At 35.5% G+C, this 26,767-nt stretch overlaps 1 protein-coding gene across 17 annotated transcripts in view; it reads left to right on the forward strand.

Moving 5' to 3' along the window:
* The window catches only part of Cask (calcium/calmodulin dependent serine protein kinase), a 381,402-nt gene that overhangs the window by 128,638 nt on the left and 225,997 nt on the right, over window positions 1-26,767 (forward strand). For all 17 annotated transcript variants that reach the window (XM_087189842.1, XM_004850000.4, XM_004849999.4 and 14 more), the window contains exon 3: window positions 16,012-16,117. In XM_087189842.1, the coding sequence (XP_087045968.1) occupies window positions 16,012-16,117 (106 nt within the window). The remainder of the gene's footprint in view (window positions 1-16,011; window positions 16,118-26,767) is intronic.

Here is a 26,767-nt window from a genome sequence, read left to right on the forward strand (position 1 = left end):
CTCATTTCTATATTGTTCATATTTGAGTCGTGGATATAATGTGATTATATTTGTTATGTAATTTATTATTATACTTGAAATAAATAGTTGACTTAGTTCTTTATTTTTAATATATTATTGATAATTTATCCCTAGACTGTATATAACTTCTCTCAGTATATTCAACCCCATCAGATAATTTATCACATTAATGCTATTACTATATTGTGGGCCTTTTAAAATACCAAGCTAGGAAATAAGAGACAGATAATAGTAAACAGAAATATAGATCTTTTGAAGATGGGAAGGGGATCTAGAAATGGAGGGAGGAGGGGAAATAAGAGGGGAAGGGGAAAGAAAAAGAATTAAGATATCTTATGTACATGTACCAACTCCCCACAATGAATATAATCATTATGTACTACAAATGTGTACTAATAAAAAAAAGGTCATGCTAGCTGCTTAAAAACTTTTTAAATCTGGAAACTCATTCTTCAGTGCAGAGAAATTTAGATAATTTCTTTCACTCCACTTTTTCTGGTTTTCCTTTCTGCCTGCTGTTATTTTAAAAATATCATGGATTATAAGATTGGCCACTATCTCTAATCTTTTCTTTTCTGTTCCCATCTCTTTATCTTTTTTTTTCTACTTTGAAAATTTCTTCAACTTGATATTCTAACCCTTCTGTTCAAATATTCTGTTTTGGCTCTCATTTTTTACTTTCAAAGACTTTTGTTTTTGTTTCTCTTTTAAATTGTTAGTATTAAACAGTTTCATGCTGCTTGTTGTTGTTGTTTTGATTTTTGAGACAGAGTCTACGTACTCCAGGCTGGCCTTCAACTCACTACATAGCCCAGGCGGGCCTCGAACTTACAGTGATTCTCCTGCCTCACTAGTGCTGGGATTATAGGCATGTGCCACCACACTCAGCTAATAGTTTCATGCTTTTGTTTCATAGGTTTCATACCATTCCTATCTATCTCGGGTTTTTTTTCTTTGAGTTGTTTATGCAGGAAATGGTTTCCTCCAAATTTTTTCTATTTTTTCGTTTACGGCTCTTTTTTTTTTTAAAGGCTTTGCTCTAATATCTGATGATCTGTGGTGGTTCTTTTATTTTAAGAGGTAAGTATTAAATAGTTGCCTAGTGACTCGGTATATACTGGGTAGTTTAATCATAGATGATCAGACAAAGACCAAGCCATTTTTCAAGAGCCTATGGAGGATGTCTGGTATCTGTCTTTTGTTCTTAAGCAGGTCAGTTTAACAGAAAAGAAACTCCTAATCTTGTACCTTGGGCTAGGAGTGTGTGTATTGGGAGGTGAGGTATACAAGGGATAGCTAAGCCTGATTGCAATGGTTCCCAGAGCCAACTAGAGAAAAGAAGCCGAGGATCTGTGTTTTAATATGTTTAACATACAAACTTTCCAGTTAATCCTCCTATGTGAATACATCACCTCATTTTGACCTGAGCTATGAGTCTGGAGTTCTAAGTCTTCAAAGAGTAAGGAAGGGATAAGAAAAGTTTCAGCCAGTCCTATTAGGTGCTCCTCTATGTAAATCGCCCTTCAAAAATGCCTGGTGCTTCCTATTCCTGAATGTTTCTTGGGAATATTTTTATTGATATGCTAGCTGGCTTCTTACTGACTTGCTTGTTACAAGCTTACTGTGTTAGTTTGGGATCTACAAAGAAGCAGCTATTGATAAAATATTAAATGTCCTAGAAATTTATTGGTAGACTACCTGTGAGTGAAAATCAATAGATAGGGAGCCCAAGGACCCTTACAAAGAGCCCTTACAGGTTATGCAGATCTGACTCTTTTGGAAGAGAAAGGGAAAAAATAAAGGAGGATTAAAGTAGGGAAATTCTTAGACTAAGATACAGTTTCAAGGATGTTTTGGCAAGGCCTATTGGGAGTCCTTGAACCAAAATTGGTCATCAGAGTCCTACATCTCATAGGAATGAACCTACTTTAGTGTTGCTTTGTTCTTGGTCACTAGTTGAATCCGAGTGCTGTATACAGTTTCTTAGTCCATTGTACTCCCTGCAGTCAGAGATTGAAAGGTACATCCTAATGGTGGCCACATTTGGCTTTCAGCTTTTTCTAATCTGCTAACTTTGTCCATTTACTTTCTACCATCCATGGGCTGGGGATTTAGCTCAGTGGTTCCACTGCCTGCCTCGCAAGCTAAGGACCCGAGTTCGATCCCCAGTACCAAAAAAAACAAAAAAACATTTCAGTGTGTCCTACTTTCTACCATCCAAGATTTTGTTCACCTATCCAACATACTTCTGCTTCCTCTCTCATACTTTTAATCTCTAGAGGTCAATGCCTTTTGAATACCTTTACGGAAATATTAATTGGGCTTCAGGAGGTGGTAGAGAAATGCATGCATTTAGACTACTGCTTTTAAATGGAAATACTGTATTGGTTCATTTACTCATACAATTGAGTTAGGGTTACCTGAATCATTGTATGCATTATATATTTATTATATAATATGGATCTTAGGCTATCCCTTTCTATAATAGAGTCCTATCTAGTCACATAGTGATCCTCATTTGGAACTTCCTGGGTACGGCAAAAGCTAAGGGTAGAGACATAAACACGGACAGTTCATTGTGGTTTTCATTCTTCATTGTGCAGAATTATAGGAGAGGACAGTGAGAATGTTGTTTATTTAAACCAGTGATTGATCTTTAGGCTTCTTCCTAGTGAGCCTAATCTAATAGATATGAGATGTGGATCAGAAGCCTTTTTAAAAAAAAATAAGTACTATAATGACTCTAATAAACTCCAAATAAGCCAGTAAACCATGTCTATGGGAAATCAGCTCTGCTTATAGATAAGGGAAACTGTAGGAAAGCATAATTGAATTTTATTTTAAAAAGTAACTCTGACTGTAATATGGGGACAAAATTTAAGTGTTTTGCAACAAACCTAGACAAGATAAATGATACACTTACCTAAATCCCAAGTGACAATAGAAATGGACAGAAAGAAACAGATTCGTGAAGTCTTTAGGATAGAGTCAGATAACTTGGTTAGTATTTGAATATCTTCTGCCTAGGAAACTTGTCTAACCCCCTATTCATTCATTCATTCAGTCTTTATATCAGTATATTTTAGGTTCTTTTTTCCCTCCTTTTCTTCTGGCACACCTATTATACATCTATTGGTGTGATTAATAGTGTCCCACATTTTTCTAAGATCCTATTCATTTTTTCTTCACTCTTCTTTCTCCACATTCTTCAGATTGCATAATCTCTATCAATATATCTTCATGTTTGCTGCTTCTTCTGGAACTCAAATCTGTTGTCTGTTTGATAAGACATTGTTATCAGACCTTCCTTTAATTCTTTAAACATGATTTCCTTTAGTTCTATGTACATATTTTTAATAGCAGCTTTAAAGTCTTTTCTACTAATTACAACATCTGAGCCCCCTCAAGAAAGTTTTTATTTTCTGCATTTGTTTGCCATATAAGGGTTGTACTTTCCTGTTTTATGCATGTCTTCTTTTTAACATAACAACTGAGGATACTGATACCAATTAACATCAGGCCTCTTGTCATGGACAGGATTTTCTAGTCTATGAAGCTTGCTATACCCTCCCCTGAGTAGAATTTCTTCACTATGGAGCAGGAGCTGGGTTGAACTGGGGGACTTATTCCTTGCTCACTGTTCCACACAGATCCTCCTTATGGAGCAGGGACTTTGTGTTTTGGGGAGAGTGTATTATGAACTGGTGTCCCCTCCTGGCTCTACTAACAGCCAGTATGGATAATCCACAGCCTAAAATCCAGGGGAGCATGACATCTGCCATTGTCCACCAGGTACCAAGTAGGAAGTTGAAACAGATAGGAGCCACCACTCAGCTGCTAGCAAGCCCATCTCTGTAGATCTCTTGTAACTCAGAGCTGGGTGGGAAATCTGGACTATATCCTATCTGCTTCTTCATCTGAATCCTCTGTATTTAGCTGGAAATAAGGGTAGGGAAGTACAGTAGATGCTGCCATTGGCTTTTGTAACCCATTCAATATCAGCCGTCCAAAGCACTGAACTGTGGAAAATGAGATCTGTCAGTTTTCATAAGCTGCTAAATCCACACTGAATAGTTCTTCTTCATCAGGGGGCTAATCTAATACTCTGCTGCTGAGATCCTTAGAACAGTTCCCTCTGTAAGACAGAGCTGTGAAGGAACAGAGACACACCTTGTACAGTCCCCCCCCACCACCATGCCACAGCTTCTCATTGTTCTTACCAAGTTTCTATGAATTTTATTGAGTAATGCTTCTCAATTTGTTGTAAGTTCTTTGATGAATCTCCAGAGATTCTTCGTGATTGTGTTTGTTAATTTTTAACCAGCTAAATACAGTCAGCCCCCTCTATCTGGAAGTTCCATATCTGAAGATTCAACCAACCATGAATTGAAAATATTTGGGAAAAAATTTTGTCTATACTGAACATGTACAGACTTTTTTCCTTGTCATTATCTCCTAAACAATACCCTATAACCCTATAGCATTTACCTTATGTATTAGGTATTATATAAGTAATCTGGAGGTGATTTAAGATATAAGTTATATACAAATAATAACCCTATTTTATTTAAGGAACTTGAACATTCACAGATTTTAATATCCATGGAAAGTTCCAGAACCAGTTCCTCTCAAGTATCATGGAAGGACTTTATTAATCTTCCTGGGGGAGAAGTTTCCTTGAGCTCTTTACATAACCATTCCAGAGCCCCGCCTAGTCATTAGATTCTGTGTCTTAATAGAAAATGAATTTTTCAAAACATAATCAGAGCCTGGCATAGTTGTGCACACCTGTAATCCTAGCATTCTGGGAGGCTGAGGCAGGAGGATCTCAGGTTCAAGTTTAAGCACAGCCTGGGCATCAGTGCATAGGCCTTGGGTTCTATTCCCAGTACCAAAAATATTGACATATATATACACATATCTGTATATATATATTTATATTTGAATATATATGATTGAACTGTAAAGACTAAGATTCTTTTTGAAAGGTGCTGTGATTTCATTACTGAAATTTGCTCTGATCATCCTTTACTTTAACCAAGACTTTGTGGTTCTGTTTTTAGAAATAATACAGAGAAAATAACTTATCTATAAGGTTAACCTTCAGCATGGAGTAGCTGTAGACCTAAGAAACATTCCAGCAGAGAGTTAAGAGCATAGATGCTGGGGCCAGTCAGTCTGGGTTCAAATCCTAGCTCTTTAGCTTGTTAGCTCTCTGGGTGAGCTACTGAATGGTGCTCTGCCTCCACTTCTTCATACATAATATGAGTATCATATGCCTCTTAGAGTTGTTACGAGGCTTGAATGGGTCAACACATGCAAAATAGAGCCTGACTCACAATGAATACTCACCAAATGTCAGCTGACAGTTATTGTTGCTAGCCATGTTAAAGGCAAATAATCACCATTAATTATATTATTAAGACCAATAATATTCTCTATAGCCATAAATTTTGCTGATACTCGAGTTGCCTAACTTGGTATAATATGATCTTTAGTTCCCTCTAGTGGAGGAAAATTAGATGTACTCTTTTCATAAATATGCTTGTTTTGGAATTGTGATCATTTAACCTCACAAAATTTCTCCTGAAATTTTAAGACATGGTTCACATGTATAAATAGATTCTTTTAATTGTTAAGAATTTACATGAAACTTTAAAATCTTAGGTATTGCTGGATGGGGTGGTGTATGCCCGTTATCCCAGCACTCTGGGGGTTGAGGCAGAAGGATCCACATGAGTTCAAAACCAGCCTGAATTACATAGTGAGACCCTGTCTCAAAAAAACCAAAAAATAAAAAAAATTTAAATCTTACGTATTCTTTTGAAATAAAACTTTTTGAGGGCCATGTGATTTATAATATTCTGTTATAAAGTATATGAACTATACCATACAGTGATATAGAAATGTTAGGTATACAATATTTTTGTTTAAAACCAAAACATTCAATAGTGGTAATACCTTGAAGTTTTCTTTCTGTAGTCATACTAATAAAATATCCAGAATGGCATTCAAACCCCATTTCTCCAAGTAGATGGCATTTTTGGTCATTCTCTGACAATTTTCTAATCAGTGTGAATATGGCGCTGAGAGTAGATTGTCTCAAAGTTTGGACCTGCCTCTCTAGGTCCTCATTTTCCTTCTGAGTAAAATGTGAAGATGAAAAGAAACATGGGATGATGGTTTTCTTATGTCATGCTTATTTCTAACATTCTCTTATTCATTGAATCATAGACTTGATGTAAGAAGAAAAATAGACATTGACCAAATGTCTTCTGTGTGTTTTGGTACGGCCTTCCAGCAGGATTGGCAAGAATTTGCTGAGATCGTGAGCCTCCCTCCTCTGGGAAGATTGTTAAGGAGAACTTTGAGGCAAAGTGTTGGTGGGATTTTGATGAGTGAACTGAGTTTATCAGTCAGAGAAGGAAGCACATGGAGGGTCAAGCAGAGGTAGCAGCATTTTTCAGAGCTTATGAGGATGAGGTCCAGAAGACCGAATAAAGAAGCAACTAGAAAAGAATGTCAATAAATAAGAATCAAAAAGAAACCTAACCTGACTAGGTGCTAGCTCCAGTTATGCTGTTAAATAGCTCAGTGGATGCTAATTAAATTGTTAGACTTAAAATTATTTTTAGAAGGCTTTCAGAGTCATACTGAGGGATTATAATGTTTTAGTGTGTGGAACAGAGCACAGTGAAAGTTTCTGGTGTAAGATGATAAAATATGATAAACTGTGATAACACTTTAATGAGTAGAATGAAAAGAAGAAACTAAAGGCCAAAAAGAGATCCCATTAAAAGATCTTTGCTGTGATCCCGGCAAGAATCAGTGAGAGGTAAGATAGTTGTGACAGGTGTTGCAGAAACAGAATGGACAGGTTTTGGCAGCTGCACACAGGAAGTAGAGAAGAAGCAGTGGTGGGGGTGAGGATGACTACAAGGAGTGACTGCAAGAGTATGCTGCTGGTAGTCTGTAGTCCACATACATGAAGCTATATGGATTCTGTTTTACTTTATAGTAAATCAGTGTCCTCATTACTAGACACCTTGACTGTACCTATTTTTCCCCCAAATAACCCTATGGTCAACTTCAGTTCTTTATGAGCTGTATTATATGTGTTCCCCCAAAAATGTAGATGAACCAGTTAAAGTGGGCATTGAACTCAAGAGCAGTTTGTTTTAGTAATGGATGTTCACATTGCCACCTTCTTGTGATCAAACTTGGCCTGATTGACATTTATGAAAGGTAGAAAAGAATGATTCCTCCAAAAAATAATTTCAGAGAAAAAGAAAACCTTATTGTGTGAGTGCTCCATGTCACACACATGACAAACACTTTTAAGTACTTTATGAATCCCTCACACCTAGCTACAACCCTGTATTGCAAGCTATTGTCTTACTCCTTCCATTTTACAGACGAAACTGAAGTTCTCAGGTGATACAGCTACCAAGTGATAGAGACAGGATTTAAAGACAGGCCTTTTGACTATTAGTCTTTGCTCTATCATACCATAGTCACTTTCAGCAAAAAAAAAAAATTCTTGCTTATAAGGATAAGTACTAGATACATGGAAATAGGGTGGCAAACTCACACGGGTTTGCCTGGGATTGAAGGTAGGTTCTAATGACACAAGACTTTCAGCACTACAACCATGAAAAGACCTAGGCACACCAAAGAAGTTGATAGTGAATATTGAAGTCACTTACATGAAATAAACCATTATCTAGAAGGAGCTAAATGATGTATTTATTATATTTGGTTTCCCATAATATTGTGTCATGAATTAGGCCTTTTGTTGGTACGAAGTGACCAGTGAGTTGAGACTGCCCTGTTTACCTTCCATCCCCTTGTTTTCACTGGCTCTGAGCATCTTGCCTTGCTGGGATTGGACTCAGCTACCTGTGAATCAGGTGCTAGAAGCCTCAGCTTCTAACTCAATTGTTATGGGAAATTTTGTTTTGCCCATTCCAAGTTTGATGAAATGGCCAAAGAACTATTTGGAAAGAAGTGAAGAAGGAGGATAGATTGATTATAAATGTCCTCCTTACTCCTTAAAGAGTAAGGAAATACATATTTTGACATTCAACTTACAAAAAAAATACAGAAAACCCTTAGCATCATTATTTGGCAGACACTCCAAAATATATATTTTTTGTAAACATACTCTAGTAAACAGTTCATATCATTTTTATACCAAGATGGAAAGCAGCAAATTGGACCACACAGAATGTCCCCAAGGGAATGTCCTGAAATTTTTCAAAAAAAGAAAAGAAATATAATGTGTGATAGTTTCATGCATCTCCCGCAGTAAAGTGTTGGATTTGGCAGCAAACAGCTAAAAAGATATGAGAAGCCTGTACTTCTTTTTAAATCTAAGAAATCTTATTCTCAAAGTTGTGCCTGTTACTAGGGTATAAATGGAGAAATTAGCTTCTATGACTTCCCACTCTAAATAGTTTTCTTGTAGCAACTAGGGGGTGGATTAGATGAGTATCTATCTTAATCCTGACCTTAAGACACAAGGATGTAGATCAGTCACTTTGGCTTTCGTGCTTCCCTCACATTTTACTGCAAAATCTTTGGGGTCGGTGCAGCTACTACTTTAACAGAATTGTTAAATGGTTTCTAGCCCCAAATAGGTTCAAAATTACTGATCTAGAAATTGATGCTACATTTTCAGATACTTCCTGGTTTTATACAAAAGGTGAAATGAAAACTTTATTATAAGGGTAGGGCAGTGTATTCTGTACTTAAAAATCTTTAAAACAAGGAGAAATATGGCCTTTCCAAAGAACTCTTTCCCTTAATCAAGAGGTTTACTGGGTACTAAAAGTTTCTTTTCTGCCACTTTTTAACCACTGTCAGTGATTCCACTTTGGAACAACAGTAAAAAAATACTAGTACTCCTTGAAGTTTTCTGATTAATTTAAGAAATTAAGACTACAAAGCAAGCTATTTAACTTAACACACCTGTAAGCCAACAACTATCTCAATATAAACCTTGGATTTTGTCAGTAGAACAACAAAATAAAACAGTATAGAAATAATTTGGTGGCTGAGACCATCAATCTACAGTGTGATCCATATCCCTGATCTCAAATTATCTGTTAAAAATTAGTTTATTGTTGTTATTGGTCCTTTTCAAAATAAAGGTTACACATTGGTGCTTATTTTTTAGTATAAATTTGTTTTATGAATTTTTGGTGACAAAAGGATTCTATGGGTGGATAGGGAGACCTATGCTATTAAAAAAAGTTTGATAATGATTTCACTATGCCATAGAGAATCTTGGCTTTGGTCATTATTTATTTATATATTAACCAGGCCACAAATTGCTTTCTGGGGCCAGTGGTGGCCCTACTAGCAGTATTTCCAATGATGGTTCCATACTGGAGAAAGGACATTTGGGAGAGGAGCAAATAGTAAGGAAGTTTATCCTGACACGTCCCGTATGAGCTCCTCACTTGTGAGAAAATGAAATACCAGAAAGTAAATCTAGATAACACAATTAGATAAGCATAAAACACCAGTTATGTGAATAACCTTTTTTACTTTAACCTATTAATCGAATTCCTGTTTTATTGCATTAACATTTCTTTTGCTTTTACACTTTATTGAATGATTTATGAATAATAAAATGAAGCCATCCAAGTGTAGAAGTCATTGAGCTTAACAAATGTGTGCATTTTTCATCTCACAAAGTGCCCTCATATTCCTAACATACACGATTTTTAAGCTTTTATATTGAAAATAATTGAGGCATAAACTAGTGTTTCCCTAATTTTCTGTTATAAGACAAGGAGTACCATGCTAAAATAGGTATCTGATTTTTATCATAGTAAAATGCCATAGTCTGACCCTCTTTGGTTTGCATTTCCCAAAATGAAAAGCAAGAAAGGAATTTTACCAGACCATTGTATTTCTATTATCATTGGGTAAAATATGAGCACAATAATATTCATATATTTGAGAAAAGCTTACAACACTGGAACTTTATTTTGGTTTGGATTTAGCCACCTCTCTCTTCTCCTTTTATCTATATGATTAATATCTTTCTGTTTTATTAATTGAGTCAAAAACAGATTTTCACCAAATTCATGGTTGAATAGTTCCCTGAATAGAAGACTCAGAGCTATATCTTCTAAAAGACAAATAATTTGGTTTCACTTTAATCTAATATGGCTCTTATCCACAAATGGCTTTTTAAGCAAATGCTTTTCTTTCTGTACATTTTAACACCTCAGAAGATAAATATTGGCAATGATCATTGATTTGGTCACCTGTAATCCTTATTAATATCAAACTAAGCTCAATGAATTATAATCCTTCAATGTTGATTAGGAATGACCTGGAATCTTTAAAATTTAAATCTGTAGGAAATAAATAGCACTTTAGGTAATTATTTACCAGCTCATCCTAATGAAAAGTGCGAAGGAAGACAAGTAATTCTCACAGTAATTGGCTTTATTTTATTTTACAAAGGATAGTTGTTCATACATATAGTGTTGACTTCAGTTTAATTTGGTATTCAGCAGGTTAAGCTGCTTTAATATATTCATTACACTCGTCAGAACTGAAACCTCTTTGGGAAGTATATTACCAAAATCCCATTAATTTGTAAATGCTTAATGCAGTTAAGATTGATTTCTAATTAATGCACATTTGCCTATTTAATAAAAAAATTTACATCTGTCAAGCATTCTCAATTAATGATGTGCCTTTTCCTGTCTTTATTCATCTGACAGATGAGATTTTAGGCAGTAGGATTGAAAAAAAGGGGGCAGGAATTCAATGAAATCGGAACCTGCTTGGATTTCTCTCTGTGTGTGAGGAAAGATAAAAAACTATACAGGGATGGTAGTAAAATGTGCAAAGTATCAAAGAAATAATGAGTTTGCAGTTAACCCGAATGCTTGTGTGGGCCTCTGCAGGCCTCTGGTCATCACTAGTTGAGAAGGTCAACTTTCCTGATTTATAGGAGGATAGCCTCATTAAAGCCAACTGACTTGTATTAGTGCCAGACGCTTCTGGGAGCTTTAGTCTTCAAATTGGTTATTAGATCAAGGTGGAATTGAGCAACAGAAATAGACTTTGCTAATATAATTTTTCCCAGGTTTCTGCTTGGACTCCCCCCCCTTTTTTGTTTTGGTATCGGGGATCAAACTCGGGTCCTTGCTTTTGCGCAGCGGGCAGTGAAACCACTGAGCTAAATCCCCTGCCCCTTTCTTAAAAGGGGTCATTAATTTGTTGAAAAAAAATGTTGAGTCAACAATTATCCTCTTTCTCTTTTTTTTTTTTTATTGGTACTGAAGATCGAACTCAGGTCCTTGTGCTTGCGCAGCAGGCAGCGAAACTACTGAGCTAAATCCCCAGCCCAACAATGACTTTCAATTACTTGTTCTGTTATAATATTTATGCAGTTGAATGCATTAATGCTGTTCCTAATTATTTCTCTTTTTTGCTTTTTAAATCTTGGCTTTAATTTTTTTACTAGTACATGTCTGTAGTACATGCAGATTACAGTCATCTTGAGGGATGGGTACATGTACACAATACAGCTCAATTCTCTTTTTTAATCCCCTTCCTTCCCACCTTCCTCCCTCTTCCTCTAAATCCTTTCCTCATTTTCATTCTTGTTGATATTGTTAATCTTATCTCATGTTTATGACATACAATGCTTATATCCTTTGAGGTTATTAGGTTCCTGTACATGGCTTATCTTTAATCTACTTAATTCCACTTCCCCTCCCCCTCTTTTGTCTTAGTCTCCAAGACTCTTTCTCATTTACAAGAGATCTGTCCCCCTTCTATCCATTCTTTATTGTGCTCTTTGTACTTTGCCTTTCACAAATGAGATATACTATATGGTATTTAACTTTGTGTTTCTGTTTTATTTCACTTAACATTGTTTTTTCCAAGGGCATCCATTTTCCTACAAATGTCTCAAATTTGTCCTGCTTTATAGCCAAGTAGTATTCTGTCATGTATAGATACCACATTTTCTTCATCTAATCATCTGTTGATGGATATACAGGCTACTTCCAGGATTTAGCTATCATGAATTACATTGCTATAAACATTGATATGCATGTATCACTGTAGTGTGATGCTGTCTTTACTTCGTTGAGAATGATACCTAGAAGAGGTATAGATCTTATGGAATTTCTAGTTTTAGTTCTTTGAGGAATCTCCATACTGATTTCCATAATAGTTGTACTAGTTTACATTCCCACCAACAATGTAGGGGGGTTCCTTTTTCACCACAGTCATACCAGCATTTGCTATGTTTCAACTTCTTAATGATTCCCATTCTTTCTGGAATAAATTTTAATATTGTTTCCATTTGCATTTCTCTAATGGCTAGAAATGTTGAACATTTTTTTTCATATATTTGTTGAAGAGTGCTGCTATGGCAAAAACAAATAGTAGTAAATAATAAAAATACTTCAGGAAAATTATTTTTAAAATTGACAGTCTGAAATAACTTTCTTAACTCTCACTTATTTGAGGCAGACCCTGGAGGCATACTTGCTTTACAGTTGTTGGACAGCCCAGACTTCTTAGAAACTGGTAGTAGTTCTAATACTGTATAGCAGGTTGATTTAATTTAACTGTTTCTGCTTTGAGATAGAAAATGAAATATTAATTTCCGTATCACTAGTGCCACTTTTAAAGGGAAATAAATTGATTAAATAAATATAGACACATACCTCTAAACAAAGAAATGATTTTAAACTCTTTTAAATTTTCCCTGAGATATAAAATAAGAAAGAGAGACCAGCCAGTTCCTAATCTGTCAACAAAGCAGCACTTGAACAAAGGTGGTCATTGTGTGTCATGTCACTCACAGGTATGTTCTGTGCTAATATCTGTATGCAGTCAGATAATCACAATTTTACATCAAATTACTATCATCTACTTCAGATACTTCTTACTTTACATCATGAGTTGATTGGTAGCAAATAGTTTCAGTTTGCTATATCAGTGTGGAGTTAATAGCACTCAAAAATATACATATAATTCATATTTATATTTCCAAAACAATTATTTTTAATTTAACATTCTTGCGCTCTGTAAGTGGTATGCACACGTAATGTATTTGTCTTTTTTTAAATTGTGCTTTTCTATATGAGCTATTTAATTGATAATTGAAGTACAGTAAACAGTACCACAATGATACTAAATGTAAGCCATCTTTTGCATTGTTGTCCCTATTATTTCAAGTATATTTTTATGTTGTTTGGTGCTGTCCAGTCAGTGTTCTGATTTTAGTCTCTGAAATGTCAGATCCAGTGAGATTTAAATCGCTTTAGTCTTGGAATACAGGGCCGCAAGCAATTTTGCCTTGTCAAGAGAGAGGGTAGGTAATATGACTAGACCAAGGGTTTGTTCAGCTGTTTACAAGCTGAAATGTGTGGCTCGAGTGGAAGGATCTTTAGAGCACCCATTTCTTCTCACAAGCTTTCAGTGTAACCAGCATGTCATATGGCAAATGCGTGGGAATTGAAGCACACTGTACTTACATGTAAGGAGCAATATAGCAAATCAGCTGGAAAGAAGGAAATCAGTTTTCACTGTGGCAAACATTAAATCTGTTTACTCCACGACTACAATGTCAGAGAATTGAGTTAAAATCACTTTCGATTAGAACAGAGACAACTAGAAAAAGAGTAAAGTGAAAACAGAAAATAAGAAAGAATGACTTGTAATAAAATGAGGAGCTAGGGATAAACATAAAAATGAGTGATAAAACTCCTAAGCTTTTCATAAAATCAGGAGGCAGAACATTCTTGAAGGGAGAGCGCAAACTCTGCAGGCATCTGATTGATGTCGTCTGGCTCAGCCTGGCCCTCCAGCACACTTGTTAAAAACCTCCTCATGGTTATGACTTCTCTGTACAAACCCCACAGCTGGCTGCTTCATACCCTCCTCTCCTACAGGGCCTTCCCGACTGCTTTTGGACATAGCATTTTTCCTGTGCCTCTGATACCTTCCTCTGCAGTGAGCACAGCACTCAGCTCACATTGGGGCCCCTCAACCCCCTTTCCCACGTATTGTGCTCCACATGGTCCTCTCACATCCGACTTCTCATTTGAATCTTATCTCTACCCTTTGAAGCCAGTTAATAGACTCTCAGGTACTGTATCACCTATCTGTTCTCATTTCATTGTCTATAAGGAGGCTAATTGGAGAAATTAACAGTCAGCCTGCAAGTGGCAGGGGGAAAAGGCAGGACCAGCACCAATTTTTCTGACTCCAGATCCCATGGGCTTTTCATCTCCACCACTGACATTCACACCGAGTGTTTCCTCTACAGGGAAAACAGAGGAACAAGCAAAGTCTTCTTTGACCCTGCCATTCCTGTTCTACCCTCAGGTTCTTCAGATATGCTCATGTCCAAACCCATGGCATGGCATGGTGGAAAGACTGCTGGCTTTGGAGTCACACAGGTCAGGGTTCATTGGCTACCTCTGTGACAGCTATATGATCCTAAACACACTTCTATTCTATAAATTTCCTCAACTGAAAGGTACCTTCCTCACCAGGTGGTCAGGATCCCAGTGAGAGGCATGATAAATTTTAACTTATTATTACATAATTGACTCCTGAACGCTGACTTTGACCCAGACTTCTCCACAGAACTTGATCCAGCCCAGAATATTCTTAACATTTTCTGACTGAATCTGATGGCCTTTTCTCAGGTTTCAACTTTCTCCTACTATATATAACTTTATTTCCTCTATTCCTTTGACTTTCTTAATACTATAGTATTCCTTTTCTGGTAGTTTCTCTTTTAGCTGATTTACTACTGTATTTTTCTCATTCTACCCTTATGTAAGTAAGCCTTCTAAGATTCTGTCTGCATCCATTGCTCTTGTTGACAAGATTAGTTGAATTAATAAGAGAAGAGATCATGTTTTCTATTTTGCTTTGTTCAATGCATCCTTAGCCTTGGTTTTTCCTTACTTATCTCCCTTCTATTTTCAAATATAGAAACATCACATTTGATTTTATTCACCAGCAAACAGGTAATGCCCCAGCACTTTAGCACTGGAAGGATTTAATTATCTTATTCCATGTAAACATGGCAAGTGATGCCCCTGCCCAAACTGTCTTAATGTGATGATGATGGTGATATTCCTTTCATATTCCAAGTAGAATTATAGAGCTGACACAGCAGTTTTACCTATCTTATCTGAATTTGTTCTTCAGAATAATACTGTGAGATGGGTAGAATCCTGAATTATCCAACACATTTTATAGATATTGTAAAATAAATTCAGGGCTGTGAGTGTAGCTCAGCAACAGATCAGTTACCTAGCACGTCCAAGGTCCTAGGTTTCATCCCCAGCACGCCCCCCCCCCAAAAAAAATCTGACTTTGACTATAAGAATAGTGCCTTTTCTTTTTAAACCATACTATTTTTTGCTTCCTATTCTATGTAATTCCTTCATATGTCTGGGAATGCTGGATTTTCATCTCAAGAATAGACAATACCTTCTTATCTGACTTAGGGAAAATTAAGAAAAACAAGTAAAATTGAGCACAGTAAATTGAGTTACTTATTAGCAGATCAAGAAGAGTTATAAATTTGGAGGCTGAAACTTGATTATAAGAGTTTGGGGAGCCAGGGATTTAGCTCACTGGCGCCTCGCCTGCCTCACAAGTTCAATCCCTGGTACCCCAAAAAAAAAGTTTGGGAAAAATATTTATGTATTTATTTTACTTTAGGGCAAAGTTTTTAAAGTGTAAAATTTTTGTATTAATAAGACATGAGTCTTGTATATAGATTTAAGCTGACAAAAATATGAAACTTTTATTGTCAAAGATTTTAAAGGGTAAAAAGTTAAACTTAGTTTAAATGGGGGATTTCACCTCTTTAGTTAGAGAAGTCTTCATGTTACCATAGATCACACCCATTCATTCATCATTCACTCTAATTGTCTTTTGTTCCTACCTAATGAAGTATGTTATATGTTTGTTTTGCAGATCTAAAGCGGGAAGCCAGTATCTGTCATATGCTGAAACATCCACACATTGTAGAGTTATTGGAGACATATAGCTCAGATGGAATGCTTTACATGGTTTTTGAATTGTGAGTGTGTACTTCATTTCTTTAGGAGTAAAGTTTTAAGCAATGTTGGTATTAGCTAATACTAAGACTTTTCTTTTAACATTTAGCAATAGTTTTGAACTCATCTGTTTAGAAAGACCTTAAGTCACAGGAAAAAAATATTATCTTAAGGTTTACAAAGGCAGTGGAAGCAAAAGGTAAGCATATTCAGTTACCTTCAGAAAAGAGGCTACAAAAGGAAAGAGAGCCTAAAGGGATAGGAAGCCCCAAGGTATGCACTTCTGACCAGAGGATTCTCAGTAAATAGGAGTGGTATGAGAGTGGAGGAGTCCATGTAGCAAGACTCTCTGGCAACAGTGATAACCATGTAACTTCTCCTTTGGATATAATCACTGTGTTGGCATGTGAGGGAAATTCTTTAGCTAACAGCATAGCTTCATTTCAGTAAGCTACTTGACATGTTTTTCACAGAAATTTTGTGCATAAGATAATGAAATATGAGCTAACCATAGTACAACTGAGTAGTCCACAGCTGGTTGGATGATTGTCCAAGGAGTTTGTATAAAGTTTATGGAAAGCATCCTGCAGAGTTTTTTCTTTGATCCTATTCTGCTCAAAATTAATCAGTGACTTTGATTAGGAAGATAAAAAAGGAGGGTATATTTGCTAGATATTCAAATGATAATAAGACTGGAGGATATATTCATTATCTCTTGCTTCATAACAAATTACCCCAAAACTTAGTGGCTTAAAACAATGCAAATATATTGTCTCACTCTCTGTGCATCAGGAATGTGGGCCCAAGTCAGCCAAGTCCTTTGGCTGTGGGTTTCTCACAAAGTGGTAAGCAAGGTGGTGGCCAGGCCCAAGGTCATTTTAAGGCAATGAGGTGGATCTGCCTTGAAGATCGTTGACATGGCTGGTGGCAGTCTTCAGTTCCTCTCAGGCTATTGGACTGAGGGCCTCAGTTCCTCAGGAGCTGTTGGTCTGAGGCATCCTTTGGTTTCTTGTCACATGGGCCTCTCCATAAACAGTAGAGCAATATGGCCGCTGGCTTCATGGGGTGGGGATGTGTCACACTCTTATAACCTAATCTCTGAAATTACACACCATCACTTCTGCCATATTCTGTTAGTTATAAATGAATCAGTAGATCCACCCCACGCATCAGGGCCTGAATACCAGAGGTGGGGGTCTCTAGCAGGCATTTCACAAACTGCCCTCTACAGAGGGCTAGCTAACAAATTTGCTATCTGTATCACAGTTCAAAATATCTTACAAGTTTGTAGTCAAGGAGCTAAAACAAAGGTGAAATTTAAGGCCAGTTAATATAGACCCTTCATTCCAATATGTACATGCAAGATCAGAGTGAATTCAGCTGGAAAAAGATATAAACATCTTACTTAATCATTTGCAGCAGCATATGAGCCCTGAATGGAACATTAGGCTACATTAATTAGAAGTATTTAGTACTGTATTCAGAACAAAGCCACGCTTCCACATTTCCACACTCTGCTCCTTCTCCCTGGAGTGTTCATAGTAAGCCAGACTCCAGAGTGTTTGCCAAAGGAGATAACCAAAATGGGAAAGAGCCTGGAAATTCTGTCATAGAGTCATAGCCTTCAAAATCTTTGATGGGAAACCTGCAAAAAGAATTTTGGAAAACTTAGATGCTTGTCCCAATTTTTTTAAGTTAATATATAAAAACTTTTATTGATAAAATCATTTTCAGTGCATTGAATATTCTCTTAAATATATTTTGTTCACAACTATAGAGCTGCACATTTATCTCATTCACTTTATGGGAGATGTCTGTTATGTGACCTACATGGCAAAGCTAGTCTTCATTGTCACTCAATAAGTCAGAAGCACTTTCTGTCAGGGGAAATCTCACTTCATTTTTCAAATAAAATTAAAGTGTTAGACATCCCAGTGACACTCCTTACTGTTGATTTCAAATTCTAAAATGGATCAGGCTTTGCCATGAACATGTTGGGTACGTGAAATAAGGTGAGACCTGTTTTTTTTTAATTTTTTTTTTTTTGGTACTTAGGATCGAACTCATGACCTTGTGCTTGTGAGGCAAGCGCGCTGTCACTGAGCTAAATCCCCAGCCCTAGACCTCTTTCTTTCTTAAAATCTCTTTGCTTTGCTCCCAGGGGTGCCTCCCTCCCACAGGAGCTGTGCATTCCCCAGCTGTCTCTCGAAACTAGACAGGCGTTTCAGAATAGGGGAGCAGTTGAGTTGGCTGATTGGAGATGTGGAGATGTGAAAAGAAAAACAGCAGACCACAGACTTGTTTTCAGACAGACCACATTATAGCAAATGTAAATACGGAAAATCGTTGCCTTAAAATATCCCAATTCCTGTGTCCCTTGGAAAGACTTGGGTACTCCAGACATACCTGAACCCCAGATTGAAAACACCTGGCTCAGAAAAGTTCCTGAAGAGCCTGTAGGTTTTATTCCCCATAAATTTATTGTTTTTCTTCTTCTGAGAGTCTCAAGCGCAGAAGGCCAAAGGTAGAAAATAAGCAGAGTTTTCAGATATTTGAAAGCTCATGATACATGAATTATGTGCTCATTTAGTGAAGCATTGCAGATGATAACTAGAGTCAACAAGTGACAGATTTCACCTCTAAGTATGGAAAGACTGTCATGATGAGGCTTACTCCACAAAAGAAACAAGCTTTCACAGATTACACAGTTCTCACTAGAGATGCTTCAGTGGAGCTGGATCCATCCAAGGGGCAGAAGATAAGGTTTAACTTTCTGACTAGAGAGGGCCTCTGATGTCCCTTCCAATTTTAAGGTGGTGTGATTCTTTCAAAATGACTTTTCTAGTTTAATATTATTTTCTATTCAAGAAATCTGTTTCTTTCCATATTTTTATTCTCAGAAAACTGAAAGCAGATTTAACAATATACTATAAAGTAATGAGGACAGCAGAATTTTTAAATTCGCTTAAATTTTACCATATTTCCCATTTGTATCAGAGAACCCCAGATGAAAGGATTGTAGATTGAAGATGGTCTTTGGTGTCATAAAATCTAGGTTTTAGTTCTTCAGTGTTGAGACAGTTGTTCCGGGACTTTTTATAGCTAGCTTTGTGTGATGCAGTTGATTACAATAATTGAGTGGCCATATATCGAAATTAGATCCCCACAATGAATGTAATCATTATGTACTGCAAACATGTACTAATAAATATTTAAAAAGAAATGAGACCTTGTTAAAGTTAGATATTTAAATACCAGTGAGCTAACCCTAATATTAACCTTAATCACTAGAAGCCAGGCAGCGCACTCTGGTAATCCCAGAATTCTGGGAGTCTAAGGCAGGAGAATCACAAGTTCAAGCCCAGCCCATACAAGTCAGCAACTGGGCAAAACCACTCCTCAAAATAAAAAGTGAAAAAGAGGTGATGATGGAGCTCAGTGCCTGGGTTCAAACCTCAGCGCTGCAAAAAAAAAATCACTAGAACATGACTTCGTATTTTCATTTTTTAGCCTTTGATTTTGGAAAATTTTGAATGAAAAGAAAATAGTATAGTGAATGTCAGTATACTAGACACTGAGCTTTAACAGTTATCAAAACATTTTAACATTCCTATTTAAACTGTTCTTTCCTTTTGTCTTCCCCCACCCCGAGATTTCTAAAGGGATATCATTTCACCTATAAATATTCCTGTTTATATTTCTAACAGATAAGGACCTAAAAATGACCATAATACTATTACACCTAACAAAATCAACAATAATTTCTTAATATAATATCTTACTCAATTGATGTTCAGTTTTCCCTGATTGGACATAAATTTTAAATGATATATTTCTAAATTTAGAATTTTTATTAGCTCTAGGGATCTAGAAGTAGGTTTTATAAATTCATACTTAAAATAACTTAGTTATTTCTCAAAAGGGCCTGAAACAAAATTGAAGTATGAAACACTTCTTTTGTATCATTATTTTATAAATTCACCTTAATAATTATCCTTTCCCAGTTTTTTGCACCTGTGATCTCCTGCTCCCAAACCAACAACCCCAAAACATCAATTACTGCAAGATTTAGTCCTGTGAATCAAAAAGCAAGGCCAATACACTTGTGTGTTACTCCACCTACTGGATAGGTTAGAGATTGCTTCTGTATGTAGCTACATTTTAGACTAAACTACTCCTGAATTGTTAGTTCCATGTTCCTGGCAATAGATATGTTCCCTTGGTATTCAAGGACTCATTGCTCAGGTTATGAGTTATCTGGATCATTTTCACAGTTTTCTAACATGACAGCGATACAGAGTAGACAAGGATAGGGAAAACAAGTGAAATTAGGCCAGCTAACTTTACAGTTTGTTGACTACTTACAAACATTTTTATCATTTACCAGGAGAAAAGACTAGATGAAACAACATATTTGGATCATCAGCAGTTTTCTTAATGTGGTATACATGTCTGTCTTTGTCACAGACTCTATGTAACTAACACTCCTTTTCTTTTCCTAAAGTTATGAAATTGTATGGCCCAGTCATGTTGCTTATCACATTAGAACTAGTTGATATCCACTTAACTATAGTTTATAACTCTAAACATACTTAGAGACTCACAGAACCAGAAATTTAGAATTGGAAAAGATCAGAGCAATAGATTTCAAAACTTAGATTATAGAAAATCCTATGTTAGACAAGCATGTAACCAGGCCCCACCCCAGACATTCAGTTCAACAGATGTGAGTCCAGATGGGGCAGGTCATTGATTGACCTTTAAAGTAGGGCTAATACTACTTGCAGCCATGCCCAACCTGCAGCTTGCCTTTTGTTTTGTTTTTCTTAGAGTGAAGAGGAATTATCTTGGGTCACATATAAAATATATAACATTGTTAATGTATATAAGTAAGAAAACTTCCTTTTTTATATTTTTTATTATAACTTTTTTTAAAGAGGGCCAAAATAAAGGTGGATCTAAGGTTGGGCATGACTAATAGAGATCACCTTGCCATTTCCCCAACATACACAGCAGTTTGTTAGACATCTGTATGTATTTGCACTACATCCATTGCTTTGGGACTACACTTAAATTTGAACCTGTCTGTAGCAATTTACTGCAACATATTTTAAAATACAAGCTCAGTTTTGAAGACAGGACTGAGTTATATTACCCCCAAAAATGAAATGTTTATTTCTAAGTAACACATTCAGCTTGTCTTTAGCAGTGTCTGGTACTTGAGTTAAGCTGTAAATCCTAAATTTGCTGGCTAAGGAATTTTAATTACCTTATTATAGAATGATTATATATACCACCGGGAAACTTTTACAGTAATTAAATATGTATTTAAAACACATCTGACACTAAAGTAATACTTTGTATCTTTTAAAATAATATTAGCAGTTTGTGTTTTTAAAGCTCACAAAGGAGATAAGATCAAGACCACTTTTTTACCTTTATTTAATTTTTTGTCTGATACTTACGCTTGAGGAAAGGAGTACTTGTAGAATTCATTTATACTAATAGAATGGAACTGATTACCAGCAGACTTGCCACTTAGGGGAAAATATGTTTTGTCTCATATCAAGCAATAAGAATCTGGGTGGTAGCATTTTAATTTATTTGAAGATGTGCATATATTTCTATAACTAGCCTTCTCTGATCTATTTTGATTTTTCTTCTTTTTACATGTGATGACACAAATTGTTATTCAACAAACTAAATATTTCTCTTGGTGCATTATATCAGAATGTTTAATTGATTTTAGTTTTAAGAAGTATGTGTCAAGGGTTCCCAAAAATCTCCCTGGGTTTGATGATTCACTAAGAGCACTCAAAGGACTCAATACATACTCATCTTCACAGCCATGATTTATTACAGGGAAAGGATATAAAGCAAAATCAGTAAAAAGAAAATGTGTAGGGATAGTAATCCAGAGGAAAACAGTGCATACTTTCAAGGATCCTCTCCCTGCAGTGAGTTGTGACAACACGTGAAATGTTACCAACCAGAAAAGCTCATTAGAGACTCAGTGCTCAGAGTTTTTACTGAGAGCTGGTCGCATAGGCACCCCATGCCTGACATGTACCAAATTCCAAACACCCAGAAAGGAAACAGATGTTCAGCATAAATCATATTGTTTGCACAAGTAGTTTAGACACAGGGAACCACTCTTCAGTCAGGTAGATAAGAATGTCCTGAAATTCAAGTTCCTAGATATCCTGACAATCAAGGGCCAACCTTGGAAGCAGGTCTTTCAAGCCATTCACAGGATAGTGGTTTAGGCTTGCTGTGTTAATTCTCCTGTACAAACTAGAGACAAATAGAAGATGGATTTTTCAGTTGATAAACTCCTGGATCTGCAAACTAAATATAATTGCCTATAAAGATAATTATAAGATTCAGATTTTTGTTTTTAACTTTTAAATGTAACTATGGTATCATTCATTTAGGTAGCCACATCTTTAATATGAAAATTTGGTTAATTTCTGTTGTTTAAAAGAAGTGGTTTATTTAAAATAAAAATATAAAAGTAGTTTTTGATATACACAATCTTTACAGTATACCTACAAAAAACTGTCTTTTTTTTTTGAGGCAGGGCCTCACTATACTATGTAGCCCAGGTTGGGCTCAGACTCAGTGATCCTCCTGCCTCAGCCTCCTGAGTTCTGGGATTACAGACATACACTGTCTCGCCCAGTCTTACCTTATACTAATTTATATATTATGGAAAATTATAATGATAAAAATAATGTCATTCACAGAAGTTAATCAGTAAATATTTTGGAACATTTCTTCACCTTGTAATTGTTATCGTAATTGCACTAATTAAGATCATCTTATATATGAAGTTTTCTGATTCCTTTCACTTGCTAATTTTAAACATTTTGCTATACCATTGAATGTTTTTGTGGGAATATTATTTAATGACTACAGTAAGACATCTGAATGTGTGCATGTGCCATGTTTAATAATTTACATTTACATTGTTGTTTTTCTATATTAGAAATAATGTTATAATTAATATTATGATACCTAATTTTGTTTTCTAAAAATGCATTTCTGGAAGTAGAATTACTGGATTAAAAGTACATGTACATACATATAGCTTCAACCTTTTTGATACAATGCATCATGTTTAGAAAAATATCTCCACATAAATACAAAGCTTAAGGAATCATTGCAAAATTAACAACCATGTAATTACAACACAAGTCAAGAAATTTAAAAACTGCCAGCACTTCAACAGCCCCTTAATCCCCTCTTCTGATTACAGCCCCTTCCTCTGTCAAAAATAACTTTAATCTGGACTTTACTTCCATGCTTTTATATCTATATCATCCAAATAAGCATCCCTGCATTATATAATTCAGTATTGTCTGTTTTTTAAAATCTCTACTTAATAAGAATCCCTGGGCCAGGGATTTAGCTCAGTGGTTCCACCACCTGCCTCGAAAGCGCAAGGCCCCGAGTTCAGTCTCTGGTACCAAAAAAAAAAAAAAAGAATCCCTGCATAATATAATTCAATATTGTCTTCTTTTCAAAATCTTTATTTAAATGGTATCATATAGTATATATTCTTTTTTGGCCCGTGACATTCATCCAGGCTGCTTTACATAGCTGTTCCTTCATTTTATTGCAATGCAGAATTATAATGAATAAACTTTCATTATTTGTTCATTGTAATGTTAGTGGGTATTTGAGTGGTTTCTAGATTTGGCTCTTTTGAACAGTGCTATTGTAAACAGTCTTGTACATGTATCCTGGTGTACCTAAGTATACATTCATATACTCGTATTTTTTTTTTTTTTTTTTTGGTTCTGGGGATCGAACTCAGGACCTTGTGCTTGTGAGGCAGGCGGTGGCACCACTGAGCTAAATTCCCGGCCCCTCGTAGATATTTTTAAATATGCACAACTTCAGTTTTCCTAGAAAATAACAAGCTGTTTTCTGAAGTACATGTATAAACTGACCATCCATTAATGGTATATGACTTTCTAAGGTGATCTAAGTCCTAGTTTTCCTGGGACTGCCCTTGTTTAAGCCTGTTATTGGTCCTTATTAACAGCACCTTCCTTTTATTACCTATTACCTATGTCACACAGCCTTCCTAATACTGGGCATTGTCCAAACTTTTAATTTTTGCCAGTTGGAGGACATTAGAATCTCATAGTGCTTTTTCCTGATTATTTTTTCCTAATAATTTCCACTTAGGGTCCCATTACCAATTTTATTAGGCTTTTCAACAACAACTTGTAGCTTTCTATATCCTTTATATTGTGTGCTATTTTTTATTTCAGTAGTTTCTACTCCTTGCTCTCTCCATCTGTCCTTTTGGATTTAATATCTGCAGATTTTTTTTCCTTTTGAGTTTTAGGTGTTTCTTTTTTTAAAGGCATATAGTCAAGATGTTTTTTATTCCAGGCTCTTAATATTTGCCTTTCATTTGCAGCATTCAATCCACTTATATTTAATTATACTTTTATATGTTTTGATTTGCACCTGTGATTTTCTTATGTGTTATTTGTGCCATCCATTACATATTTCTTTTTCTCTTTATTTTATTTATTTAGGTAAAGTGAATATCTTTTATCATTGCATTTTCCTTCTATTAATTTGGAGGTTTAAGTGCTGTCTTCTATTATCTTAATCTGTAACCTAGAAATCACAGTATTCTTCCTCACTCATCACATTCTAGTATTGATGCCATTATTGTCCTCACCAGTACAAGCACTGTAGAATCCACTAATTCCATATACTACCTCCCTTCACTTACAGGCTATATTTTCATGAATTTAAAAGATATTTTTGTGCGTAAAAGTATGTGTTACATGTATTCACATTATTTCTAATTATTTTATGATTTTTATTCATTTAGATTACACATATCCTATCTTTATTCTTTATTCTTTCAGCATCTCTAAAGTTTTATATGGGTTCATTTTCATTATATCTGTTTTCTGTGTACAAGCTTTCCATTTTTATTAGTTTTCAGAATTTCCTTGTACCTCCTTCAGTCTTAGGCTATTTTCTGGGTAGAGATTTCTAGATTGGCATTTTATTTCTATTAGATGTCATTCTTCTATCTTCTGTCTTCCCATTGATGTTGAGTCTTTAGCTAGCAATCTCATTTCTAAGAGTCTATGTTTATTTCTTAGATTATTAATGTTTTCTTCATCTTTTGTTTTCTGTAGTCTTCTCTGTGTTGTATCTTACAAGAATATGTGTATGTGTATTTTAAACTTGCCTTAGGTTCTTTAGGTTTCTTGAATCAATGTATTGATATTTATGTTTATGGAAAATTCTCACCTATTATCTTTTCAAATATTGCCTCTGCCCCTTTCTTACATCACTTCTATGACCCAATTAAATATAGTAAGAGATGTATCTTGTGGTATTCACTATGTCTCCTACCTACTTTTCCTGTATTTTGCATGTGTGTTTTTTCTTTTCTTCATATTTCATCCTTTATTTCTTCTGTTGTCTTCCATTTCTCTAATTTTTTTCTTTAGTACTGTCTAATCTGCTGTTAATCTATCTTCCGAGTTTTTTGTTTTGTTTTGTTTTTGTTTTTGTTTTTTGGTACCAGGGATCGAACTGAGGTCCTTGCTCTTTCACAGCAGGCGGCGAAACCACTGAGCTAAATCCCCAGCCCTATCTTCCGAGTTTTTACTTTCACTTAGGTTATAGTTAAGTTTTATAGTTTCTGTTTCCTTTTTAAGTCTGCTATATTACTTCTTTTTGTTTTCATTTTCTTATAAAAAATCAAACTCAGATTTTATGCTCTGAGCTTAATTACTTAATAATTTTGTGTTCGATGACTCCTATTGGTTTTGCTTTTATTGTATATTATTTTTGCTGGTTCTTGGTCAAGATCTCTTATCCTTTCATGTGCCTAATTCATTTTGACCTTTTGCTGGAAACTGTTTTGAAGCTTACTAGCCTGAAAATGGTACTTTCTTCCTCCAGAAGAGATTTTTATTTGTTTTCCCTAGGCATCTTCAAGCACTAGCAGTTTGGAACTATCTTAATCAAGATTTCAGGCTTAGATTTTCGGGTCACCTAGAAGTAAAGCCAGGCTGCAAGTCTGTGAAGGGCTGGTTTACTCCCGGCTCTTTAAGGCCATAACTCAGCACTGGAGAATAGAGTTTATCAGATTCCCTGATTTCTGACTTATTTCTCCATAGAGATGTCTTCTGTATAAGCACATGTCTGAAGGAAAAAAAAAAAAGGCTGATTTTTGGCCTTACTTCTGCGAGTTCCTGTCTTGTGCTTTCCTAGATCTCAGCCAATATTTCTGACAATTTGCTTAATACTTTGGTGCTTTTAGGAAGTTTTTCTTCTAACTTTTTGGTTGTCTTTAAAGGGAGACATCACCTGGACTACCATTATTGGAAGCCTGTCTACCAATATATTTTAAACTCTTTTTACATTAGTTACATATTACTTTCCATAAGATTTTATCAATTTTATCTTTATGCAAATGATAGATGAGAGTATCCGTTTGCATTTCAATAGGTTGAAATGATATTTTGGTTTAATTTATGTTTATTTTGTCATTAGTATGGTCATGTACATTTAAAGTATGTTTCTCCACTTCTGTTTCATCCATTTTCTTTATTTTTTTGCCATTTTGAAAGAATTCTTTATTTATTAAGGGTATTTACTTTTTTCATGTAATTGCAAATATT

The sequence above is a fragment of the Heterocephalus glaber genome, unplaced genomic scaffold (assembly GCF_053883595.1).
Source record: "Heterocephalus glaber isolate CG9 unplaced genomic scaffold, H.glaber_assembly_v1.0 deba00001547, whole genome shotgun sequence".
Classification (NCBI taxonomy): domain Eukaryota; kingdom Metazoa; phylum Chordata; class Mammalia; order Rodentia; family Bathyergidae; genus Heterocephalus; species Heterocephalus glaber.